Source organism: Physella acuta, unplaced genomic scaffold, assembly GCF_028476545.2.
Source record: "Physella acuta isolate Inbredline_101_S28 unplaced genomic scaffold, ASM2847654v3 ptg000608l, whole genome shotgun sequence".
Classification (NCBI taxonomy): Eukaryota; Metazoa; Mollusca; class Gastropoda; family Physidae; genus Physella; species Physella acuta.
Genome location: NW_026732127.1, coordinates 283,419 through 295,970, shown reverse-complemented (window position 1 = coordinate 295,970; position 12,552 = coordinate 283,419). Strand labels below are relative to the sequence as shown.

The 12,552-nt window shown below is 41.9% G+C and overlaps 1 protein-coding gene across 1 annotated transcript; it reads right to left on the bottom strand.

Moving 5' to 3' along the window:
* Positions 1-5,073: 5,073 nt before the first annotated feature.
* Positions 5,074-11,849, bottom strand: LOC131947850 (uncharacterized). The gene is made up of 6 exons (XM_059309221.1): positions 11,538-11,849; positions 9,881-9,954; positions 7,425-7,507; positions 6,645-6,735; positions 5,892-6,092; positions 5,074-5,803 (listed from the first exon to the last, which is right to left on the bottom strand). The coding sequence occupies exons 2-6, from the start codon at positions 9,942-9,944 to the stop codon at positions 5,139-5,141; spliced, it is 1,104 nt and encodes a 367-aa protein (XP_059165204.1). The 5' UTR covers positions 9,945-9,954; positions 11,538-11,849; the 3' UTR covers positions 5,074-5,138.
* Positions 11,850-12,552: the final 703 nt, after the last annotated feature.

The window sequence follows — 12,552 nt, the reverse complement described above, 5'->3', positions numbered from 1 at the left end:
CACAGATTAAGGCTACATGACATTTAATATTGTGTGATCTTACACAGATTAAGGCTACATGACATTTAATATTGTGTGATCTTACACAGATTAAGGCTACATGACATTTAATATTGTGTGATCTTACACAGATTAAGGCTACATGACATTTAATATTGTGTGATCTTACACAGATTAAGGCTACATGACATTTAATATTGTGTGATCTTACACAGATTGAGGCTACATGACATTTAATATTGTGTGATCTTACACAGATTGAGGCTACATGACATTTAATATTGTGTGATCTTACACAGATTAAGGCTACATGACATTTAATATTGTGTGATCTTACACAGATTAAGGCTACATGACATTTAATATTGTGTGATCTTACACAGATTAAGGCTACATGACATTTAATATTGTGTGATCTTACACAGATTAAGGCTACATGACATTTAATATTGTGTGATCTTACACAGATTAAGGCTACATGACATTTAATATTGTGTGATCTTACACAGATTAAGGCTACATGACATTTAATATTGTGTGATTTTACACAGATTAAGGGTACATGACATTTAATATTGTGTGATCTTACACAGATTAAGGCTACATGACATTTAATATTGTGTGATCTTACACAGATTAAGGCTACATGACATTTAATATTGTGTGATCTTACACAGATTAAGGCTACATGACATTTAATATCGTGTGATCTTACACAGATAAGGGTACATGACATTTAATATTGTGTGATCTTACACAGATTAAGGCTACATGACATTTAATATTGTGTGATCTTACACAGATTAAGGCTACATGGCATTTAATATTGTGGTCTTACACAGATTAAGGCTACATGACATTTAATATTGTGTGATCTTACACAGATTAAGGCTACATGACATTTAATATTGTGTGATCTTACACAGATTAAGGCTACATGGCATTTAATATTGTGGTCTTACACAGATTAAGGCTACATGACATTTAATATTGTGTGATCTTACATAGATTACGTTTGCAAGGCTATATGACATTTAATATTGTGTGGTGGCGTATCTACGGAATGATTAAGTGACTCAATAGTATTCGATAGTTCTAATAACGGTAGACAGTAGACTTGTTTCGGTAGGGGGTCGGCGTGGTCGAGTCGGTAAAGCTCTTGGTTGCTAAACCGAAAAGTCTCGAGATCGAACCCTCGGGCAGATGAGGATCGCTAGGGACAGCCAACCTTCTAGGAGAGACAATTCCAAAATCAAACAACTGCTGCCTTGTAGTTTGTTCTTAGTTGGACAAAGGCTATGGAAGCAAATCCAAAAAGAAAAGCAGGCTGAAATCGGAGTCAATGGCGCATAACCAGTTGACACGTAATCCTTGATAGTGATGGAAGCATGGTCGAGTCGGTAAAGCTCATGGCGAGGATAATCGTCCTTCACGAGCTACTGATAGTGTTTCATAGCAAAATATTTTCAGTCACAACATTGCTAGTGTCGAATTTACAAATTATGAATTACTGAAAAATAGGAATTTAACTAAATAGCGGCATATGCCACGTCGCGGGGCAGCTCATATAATTCCAGTTAGTTAAACTAGTTAGTCGGAGTTTGTAGGCCTGCCTGGCTAATGGGAGATTTCTCCTGAACTTCTAATAACAGAAGATCAGGTCATTCAAAATGTTTCACTAACTAGTGGTGTCTCCGTTCCATATTTGGAAGGCCTCATTTGACATCAATTAATTTAGTATCTGCCACTTATTTTACTGAATTTTTATTTGAAATTATGCTCTTAAGGGAACAGCTTGTCAAATTGTTCCAATCCACACCCGACCACTCCCGGAACATACCCAGACCTCAGCCGGACTATACCCGGACCACAGCCGGACCACTGCCGGACCACAGCCGGACCTCAGCCGGACTATACCCGGACCACAGCCGGACTATACCCGGACCACAGCCTGACTATACCCGGACCACAGCCGGACTATACCCGGACCACAGCCTGACTATACCCGGACCACAGCCGGACCACTGCCGGACCACAGCCGGACCACAGCCGGACTATACCCGGACCACACCTGGCTGATCTCCACAAGTCCCAAGACACTCAAATATACGATATTTTAATTGTTTTGAAGACAAATATTGTAAATATAGTTCTTGTAGATTAGATATTTAATCAAATAGGCCATCGTTGTTAGTGTGGTATTAGGACATGGCGTATGACTGCTTTGTTATGGTAGGTAGATAATCCGTGTTTCTAATCCATGTTCTAATCCGTGTTTCTAATCCATGTTCTAATCCGTGTTTCTAATCCATGAATTGTTCGTGCGAAATAAATCAATATAATTAAACAGTTGTGTATTCGTTATCATACAAGACAGACTCGCATACATACATAGACAGAAACAAATACATACACAGAGAGATACGCATAAATACACATACAGACACGCTTGAATACACAGATTCGCATACATACACATACAGACAGGCATACATTCACAGACATACACGCATACATACATAGAGAGACAGACATACATACACATGTTCAAACGCAACAGCGAAAAACAAAATGACAACATACACGCCTACGGATATTCGTGTTACTGTGTAATCAATTTTTGTGTTATCCAAAGGAGAGAGGGTTGGACCAAGTTGAAATTAATTGTGTAATCAATTTTTGTGTTATTCAGAGGGAGAGGGCGGGTTGGTGTGGTGTGAGCCCTACACACCTGACCACGTGAGCCCTACACACCTGTCCAAATGAGCCCTACACACCTGACCATATGAGCCCTACACACCTGACCATATGAGCCCTACACACCTCTCTTTGTGAGCCCTACACACCTGACCACATGAGCCCTACACACCTGTCCACTTGAGCACTACACACCTGACCATATGAGCCCTACACACCTGACCAAATGAGCCCTACACACCTGTCCACTTGAGCACTACACACCTGACCATATGAGCCCTACACACCTGACCAAATGAGCCCTACACACCTGACCACGTGATTCCTACACACCTGACCATATGAGCCCTACACACCTGACCACGTGAGCCCTACACACCTCTCTTTGTGAGCCCTACACACCTGACCACATGAGCCCTACACACCTGACCACGTGAGCCCTACACACCTGACCACAGGAGCCCTACACACCTGAACAAATGCGCCCTACACACCTGACCAAATGAGCCCTACACACCTGTCCACTTGAGCACTACACACCTGACCATATGAGCCCTACACACCTGACCACGTGAGCCCTACACACCTCTCTTTGTGAGCCCTACACACCTGAACTTGTGAGCCCTACACACCTGACAACGTGAGTCCTACACACCTGACCTTGTGAGCCCTACACACCTGACCACGTGATTCCTACACACCTGACCTTGTGAGCCCTACACACCTGACCACGTGATTCCTACACACCTGAGCACATGAGCCCTATACACCTGACCACGTGAGCCCTACACACCTGACCTTGTGAGCCCTACACACCTGACCCCGTGAGCCCTACACACCTGACCACATGAGCCCTACACACCTGACCACATGAGCCCAACACACCTGACCACGTGAGCCCTACACACCTGACCTTGTGAGCCCTACACACCTGACCCCGTGAGCCCTACACACCTGACCTTGTGAGCCCTACACACCTGACCACGTGAGCCCTACACACCTGACCCCGTGAGCCCTACACACCTGACCACGTGAGCCCTACACACCTGACCTTGTGAGCCCAACACACCTGACCACGTGAGCCCTACACACCTGACCTTGTGAGCCCTACACACCTGACCCCGTGAGCCCTACACACCTGACCACACCAGGCCTACACACCTGACCACGTGAGCCCTACACACCTGTTCACGTGGGTGACATCAAGTAAAACAAGGATGACACCATGTAAGATATGGATGACCTGTAGACATACCAATGACCCACGTGTAGACATACCAATGACCTACGTCTAGACATACCAATGACCCACGTGTGGACATACCAATGACCCACGTGTAGAAATACCAATGACCCACCTGTAGACCCACCAATGACCCACCTGTAGACCCACCAATGACCCACCTGTAGACCCACCAATGACCCACCTGTAGACCCACCAATGACCCACCTGTAGACCCACCAATGACCCACCTTTCTCCACACCCACCTGTAAAACAGCTGTAACCCATAGAGGCTCCCCACCGTTCCACCAGTTGGCCTTGAAGGAGTCTTTGTTGATGCATTTGAGGAAAGCCTCGTGTTTGACGTCATCATACATGATGCTATCATGACGTCATCATACATGATGCTATCATGACGTCATCATACATGATGCTATCATGATGCGAACTGACTCGTAATTTGACCACGAACGTTAGACCACGAACGTTAGACCACGAACGTTAGACCACGAACGTTAGACCACGAACGTTAGACCACGAACGTTAGACCACGAACGTTAGACCACGAACGTTAGACCACGAACGTTAGACCACGAACGTTAGACCAGTTATGTTCGAGCTCTCAATGTTATCACTATACAACGACTTATAAGCTTTGCTGCCTCCTAAAAGATAATTGTGTGAGCTTTAATTAAACACATTCACATTATGTACATTCCGCATTTTAAAAAAAAGTGAATTAAATTCTAAATGCCTTGGACTAATGAAATAAACAGCTTGTATCTGACTCACGGACTTAGTACCAGCGTGTACCTGACTTAGTACCAGCTTGTACCTGACTTAGTACCAGCTTGTACCTGACTTAGTACCAACTTGTACCTGACTTAGTACCAGCTTGTACCTGACTAAGTACCAGCTTTTACCTGACTCAAGTGCTTAGTACCAGCTGGTGAGTACCTTGTACTTTGTCTACAGTTTGCCATTTAATGGATGTTTTGTAATTTAAAGAAGTCATTTACATTTCTTTACATTTATAAGTAAAATCTATAATGTATAAAAAAACTATTATGAAAAATGTTCCAATTTTATTGCTCGCTGTTTGTTTTTTGTTTCCTTAAAAAATAATTAAAAATATATAAGCACATATGAAAATGCAACTAGAATTGATTAAAATGTTGTTAGAATTAAGATAAATATTGTGTTTAGTAACTCGAGCAATTAAAGCATAAAGCCAATTAAAGTAAATGTAATAAGGGTGAAATCATGCGGAATCAGAGGGGAAAAGTTGTTCTCAGTTGATGTTTCTGCCTGTGTTGATTCATCAGTTGATGTTTCTGCCTGTGTTGATTCATACCAGACTGCTCCATTTGTGGATGTTGTTGCTTGGATGGATGTATATGATGCTGCTGTAAAGCGTGTAGATAGCACATTTAGGATTGTGGTGACTTCAGGTGACTTTGCTATAGCGGTTTTTAAAGTGTTAGCTTCAGTTCCAGATATTGACTGAGTGGGTGATGTTGTAGTTCCAGATATTGACTGGGTGGGTGATGTTGTAGTTCCAGAGATTGACTGGGTGGGTGATGTTGTAGTTCCAGATATTGACTGGGTGGGTGATGTTGTAGTTCCAGAGATTGACTGGGTGGGTGATGTTGTAGTTCCAGATATTGACTGGGTGGGTGATGTTGTAGTTCCAGAGATTGACTGGGTGGGTGATGTTGTTGATTGTGTAGTAGACGGTGTCATGTTTTTGACTGTTGAGCTTTTGGACTGCGGTGTTATTGGGTAGTTGGGTGTCATTGATGGTGTTATGATAGTTGGTGTAGTTCTTGTCGTAGTTGTATTTGCTGCGGTAGTTGAAATGATTGCATTTAAGCTGTCAGCACCTTTAGAATAGATTATGGGAAAATATAAAAAGAATAAAATGTGTGATGACAGAAAAGCATCTAAAAATGATGCTGCTCATAGGCTTACCTTTCTCCATACATAAGTAAGTGAATTTCTCCGAACACTCCATCTCGTAAAGTGCCAGATTTTTTGTTGACATGACGGCACATGCACTGCTTGTCTTAGGGCCAGCGGTCTGTTGGGTGATGGGCAGTTCATTGACCCCCAGGCCTGTCTCCACCCACCTCCAAACGTCGTCCGTGCTACTTGCACCAATCCAGATGTAGTCTGGGCCCAGAGAAATCAGGCATCAGACAGTTGGCAATAAACAAATTATTATTCCATCTCTTTTGACACAACATTTTAAACCATTTTAGTCAATCAATCCTCTTTAAAAACATTATTTTTAAAAACATACATATGTAATACTAGGACATAGCACTTATGAAATTGTATTAATAATTGTTTCTAAAAAAAAATGCATTTGGACTAAACATCTTATGTTCAATTATTACAAGCCAGTGAATTACATTGATGAGACTACTTTCATCAATTTTATATGAATAATGTGTTTCAAAACTTGATTGGATAATCTTGGCAAACGTGAAAGCAAATCATCAGAATAATGATTTTAAAATAAATATTAGAGGGTATTCCAATTACTGTAAACTCCTGTCTATTGAGTGCGATGGTGTCAATAATGTTTATTTAAGCTCATGTCTACTGTATACGATGGTGTCAAGAATGTTTACTTAAGCTCATGTCTACTGAGTACGATGGTGTCAAGAGTGTTTACTTAAGCTCATGTCTATTGAGTACGATGGTGTCAAGAATGTTTACCGTAAACTCCTGCCGATGATTGCGCCACCTGTGACATTTGATTGGTTGTTCTGATGGAGGCCATGACCCCGCCATAGGACTGACACTTGGCCTATCAAGATAGGGTCAAAGGTTAAAAGTCTATGACAGAATGACACAAGTCTATGACAGAATGACACGTGTCTATGACAGAATGACACGTGTCTATGAGAGAATGACACAAGTCTATGACAGAATGACACGTGTCTATGACAGAATGACACGTGTCTATGACAGAATGACACGTGTCTATGAGAGAATGACACAAGTCTATGACAGAATGACACGAGTCTATGACAGAATGACACGAGTCTATGACAGAATGGCACGTGCCTATGACAGAATGACACAAGTCTATGACAGAATGACACGAGTCTATGACAGAATGACACAAGTCTATGACAGAATGACACGTGTCTATGACAGAATGACACAAGTCTATGACAGAATGACACAAGTCTATGACAGAATGACACGTGTCTATGACAGAATGACACGTGTCTATGACAGAATAACACAAGTCTATGACAGAATGACACAAGTCTATGACAGAATGACACAAGTCTATGACAGAATGACACGAGTCTATGAGAGAATAGTTGTTCTGTTCCACTTCTTACATATAACGCTACAGAATGCCCAAGGAAATATTCTAGTGTAATTAAGTGTAGTAATACTCTAGAAATAAGCAAAACCAATAAGCTTAAACTTATATAAGCACAAGAGGTATCGATGAAACTGAAATAAAGAAGACTAACATACCTTAGCGCTTGGCCATGGGAAGATTGTGGTGAAGTGTTTAAAGCAGTTGCCGTCTGATTGGATTGTCTCTGGCCAAACACAACCTAGAGTATAAGTACCCACTTGTGTCAGTGCACAGGTACCCACTTGTGTCAGTGCATAGGTACCCACTTGTGTGAAGGGACAGGTACCCACTTGTGTGAAGGGACAGGTACCCAGTTGTGTAAGTGCACAGGTACCCACGTGTGAGTTGCTCGTGCGAACTAAAACTACTTTAGGGTATATTTTTTCGTTCACCTACCATCAATACGACTAACAATTTTATATAAGTCAATTCCCATCAATATGCCTAACCATAATTTAAAGTCACCCACCCATTAGTAAAGGAACTAACCCTAACCCTAACCCATTAGTAAAGGAACTAACCCTAACCCTAACCAATTAGTAAAGGAACTAACCCTAACCCTAACCCATTAGTAAAGGAACTAACCCTAACCCTAACCCATTAGTAAAGGAACTAACCCTAACCCTAACCCATTAGTAAAGGAACTAACCCTAACCCTAACCCATTAGTAAAGGAACTAACCCTAACCCATTAGTAAAGGAACTAACCCTAACCCTAACCCATTAGTAAAGGAACTAACCCTAACCCATTAGTAAAGGAACTAACCCTAACCCATTAGTAAAGGAACTAACCCTAACCCATTAGTAAAGGAACTAACCCTAACCCATTAGTAAAGGAACTAACCCTAACCCATTAGTAAAGGAACTAACCCTAACCCATTAGTAAAGGAACTAACCCTAACCCATTAGTAAAGGAACTAACCCTAACCCATTAGTAAAGGAACTAACCCTAACCCATTAGTAAAGGAACTAACCCTAACCCTAACCCATTAGTAAAGGAACTAACCCTAACCCATTAGTAAAGGAACTAACCCTAACCCATTAGTAAAGGAACTAACCCTAACCCTAACCCATTAGTAAAGGAACTAACCCTAACCCTAACCCATTAGTAAAGGAACTAACTCTAACCCTAACCCATTAGTAAAGGAACTAACCCTAACCCTAACCCATAAGTAAGGAACTAACCCTAACCCTAACCCATTAGTAAAGGAACTAACCCTAACCCTAACCCATTAGTAAAGGAACTAACCCTAACCCTAACCCATAAGTAAGGAACTAACCCTAACCCTAACCCATTAGTAAAGGAACTAACCCTAACCCTAACCCATTAGTAAAGGAACTAACCCTAACCCTAACCCATTAGTAAAGGAACTAACCCTAACCCTAACCCATTAGTAAAGGAACTAACCCTAACCCTAACCCATTAGTAAAGGAACTAACCCTAACCCTAACCCATAAGTAAGGAACTAACCCTAACCCTAACCCATTAGTAAAGGAACTAACCCTAACCCTAACCCATAAGTAAGGAACTAACCCTAACCCTAACCCATTAGTAAAGGAACTAACCCTAACCCTAACCCATTAGTAAAGGAACTAACCCTAACCCTAACCCATTAGTAAAGGAACTAACCCTAACCCTAACCCATTAGTAAAGGAACTAACCCTAACCCTAACCCATTAGTAAAGGAACTAACCCTAACCCTAACCCATAAGTAAGGAACTAACCCTAACCCTAACCCATTAGTAAAGGAACTAACCCTAACCCTAACCCATAAGTAAGGAACTAACCCTAACCCTAACCCATTAGTAAAGGAACTAACCCTAACCCTAACCCATTAGTAAAGGAACTAACCCTAACACTAACCCATTAGTAAAGGAACTAACCCTAACCCATACGTAAGGAACTAACCCTAACCCTAACCCATTAGTAAAGGAACTAACCCTAACCCTAACCCATAAGTAAGGAACTAACCCTAACCCTAACCCATTAGTAAAGGAACTAAATCTAACCCTAACCCATTAGTAAAGGAACTAACCCTAACCCTAACCCATTAGTAAAGGAACTAACCCTAACCCTAACCCATTAGTAAAGGAACTAACCCTAACCCTAACCCATTAGTAAAGGAACTAACTCTAACCCTAACCCATTAGTAAAGGAACTAACCCTAACCCATTAGTAAAGGAACTAACCCTAACCCTAACCCATTAGTAAAGGAACTAACTCTAACCCTAACCCATTAGTAAAGGAACTAACCCTAACCCTAACCCATTAGTAAAGGAACTAACCCTAACCCTAACCCATTAGTAAAGGAACTTTTATTTGCCGTACAATAGCTTCAGGTCAACTAATAACAAGCTACTCAGAAGTACATAAAATACAATAACAGAAAATAGAGTTTGATAGAAAATACAACATCAGTTTAATAGAAAACACAACAACAACAACAATAATTTGATAGAAAATACAACAACCACAGTTTGATTGAAAATACAGCATCAGTTTGATAGAAAATACAACAACAACAGTTTGATAGAAAGAACAGCAACAACAGTTTGATAGAAAATACAACAACCTGTTTGCACTTCAGCAGTTGACAAGGTAATGATGGTGAAGAGAAGAAAGATTCGTTGATCCATGTTTTGTTTTCTGGAAGTAAACGTTTGTCTGTTAGCTATGTGACTAGTTTGTCAGTTATGTGACTAGTTTGTCTATGGTTTAACCACATTAAGAACTCTAAGAAAATGAAGGTAAATTGTAGCATTTTAAATACAAAACTAGCCTGACTGTCTACAGAAACTGAAGGTAAATTGTAGCCTGACTGTCGACTGTAGTACAATGGTTATGTCGCTGTGTCACCCTTTAGTGCTGAAGTAAAACTTGATGTTGATGTTGATATTTCAGTGCCTCGGTGCGATAGAATGTAACAGAACAGGTCCTGTGACGTCATACATCTCTATTGTCATCGTAAAATGACGGTTACATCAGGGGGCGGATGGTAGAAAAATAACATCAGAGAAACCTCAGTAATCATGACTAGACAGCAGGACAGAGAAATCTGGAGAACTGTAAATGGCGGCCCATACTTTAGCAGGACAGAGAACTCTGGAGAGCTTTATTTGGCGGCCCATACTCCAGACGGCAGAGAACTCTGGCTGTAAATGGTGGCCCATACTCCAGCAGGACAGAGAACTCTGGAGAGCTGTAGTTGGCGGCCCATAGTCCAGCAGGACAGAGAACTCTGGCTGTAGTTGGTGGCCCATACTCCAGCTGGACAGAGAACTCTGGAGAGCTGTAGTTGGTGGCCCATACTCCAGCTGGACAGAGAACTCTGGAGAGCTGTAGTTGGTGGCCCATACTCCAGCTGGACAGAGAACTCTGGAGAGCTGTAGTTGGTGGCCCATAGTCCAGCAGGACAGAGAACTCTGGCTGTAGTTGGTGGCCCATACTCCAGCAGGACAGAGAACTCTGGCTGTAGTTGGTGGCCCTTACTCCAGCAGGACAGAGAACTCTGGAGAGCTGTAGTTGGTGGCCCATACTCCAGCAGGACAGAGAACTCTGGAGAGCTGTAGTTGGTGGCACATACTCCAGCAGGACAGAGAACTCTGGAGAGTTGTAGTTGGTGGCCCATACTCCAGCAGGACAGAGAACTCTGGAGAGCTGTAGTTGGTGGCCCATACTCCAGCAGGACAGAGAACTCTGGCTGTAGTTGGTGGCCCATACTCCAGCAGGACAGAGAACTCTGGAGAGCTGTAGTTGGTGGCCCATACTCCAGCAGGACAGAGAACTCTGGAGAGCTGTAGTTGGTGGCCCATACTCCAGCAGGACAGAGAACTATGGCTGTAGTTGGTGGCCCATACTCCAGCAGGACAGAGAACTCTGGAGAGTTGTAGTTGGTGGCCCATACTCCAGCAGGACAGAGAACTCTGGAGAGCTGTAGTTGGTGGCCCATACTCCAGCAGGACAGAGAACTCTGGAGAGCTGTAGTTGGTGGCCCATACTCCAGCAGGACAGAGAACTCTGGCTGTAGTTGGTGGCCCTTACTCCAGCAGGAGTGACGGGGGATGACTGATATGAATTGAATACAGAAAGCCATTACGTCAACCCACTGTCTATAAATCAATTATGTTACAAATTTGTACAACAACCTTCATTAGTCATGGTACACTCTCTGAGTTATGTAATGCTACACAAACTCTAACTTCAAAATGTGTAACCGTGTTCATCCCTACCTCTCAAGAGACCGAATTTTCCAATGGACACAAACGAAACTGACTAAGATAGTCTTATCTCCTATTTGAAATACAAATTATAAATGTTCTCAAGTGCTAAGACATGGAGACAAATGAGCAGACTCCTCTTATTCTGTCTGGTATTTAACGGAATGGGCTGTACTATACACAGACATTGTCATATCGGCTCAATCTTCTTTTTATCTTCGTTATCTACTCTATCGTTTACTGAAACAGAACATAATTTATTATCGTTGACGTGGGTTTACTACAAGATTTCTGCTGGCTTAACTTGAAGAAGTGGAAAAAAAAATCTCCTAGCCGTCAACACAACATTGACAAAAACATTAGGTAAAGTTGTTAGAAATCAGAGGCGTCTCCAAAACAGTATTACGTTTTCAAATTTGTAAATGTGTTGAGAATATTTCTAGGGTCACCTCTGGTCAAGTGCAAAAACTCGGGCAGAAGAGAGCTGGCAGACGTCAAAGAATAGCAGGTTTGTGTATATGATTAGACATAGTAGGCTTTGTGCTGATGAAACAATACGTATTGATCCAACTTTCACGGCAAGTCACCCCATAAGCCCAGTTGTGGAGTTGCTTGTTATCTAAGAGATCAGCTTGAAGTCTTTAATTGAGTCTAGCTAGGTATGAACGGATAAGACTTAATGTAATCCCTGGATTAGTGGGACCGTAATTGGCGTACTTGGTGGAATTACTGCAAGAGTACGCGGGTCTAATTGTGACGTCATGAAATTCACCTTAGGGTCAATTATCACATAATTTTTTTTCAAGAAGTTTTAAAACTTGTCTTAAGAAAAAGTTATGAATCTAGATCTAGATCTTGAATTTTTGCAAGGGCGAATACAATTCTTCGGGGGGGGGGGGGGCGACGACACTGGTAAAATGATATTTTTTTCTAAATAAATTATATTTGGGTTTTTTAGGGGGGGGGGGGGAATTAGACGTTCTACCCTGGAGGGGGGGGGGGGAGAGTGGCTTCGCCCCTACAAGAA

Excerpts from the sequence above, each read along its gene's own strand:
- LOC131947850 (XM_059309221.1), bottom strand. The coding sequence starts at position 9,944 with ATGGATCAACGAATCTTTCTTCTCTTCACCATCATTACCTTGTCAACT. Across the intron at positions 6,736-7,424 it reads TCCCATGGCCAAGCGCTAAG|GCCAAGTGTCAGTCCTATGG; the intron begins GTATGTTAGTCT and ends CTATCTTGATAG. Across the intron at positions 6,093-6,644 it reads ATCATCGGCAGGAGTTTACG|ACTACATCTGGATTGGTGCA; the intron begins GTAAACATTCTT and ends CTCTGGGCCCAG.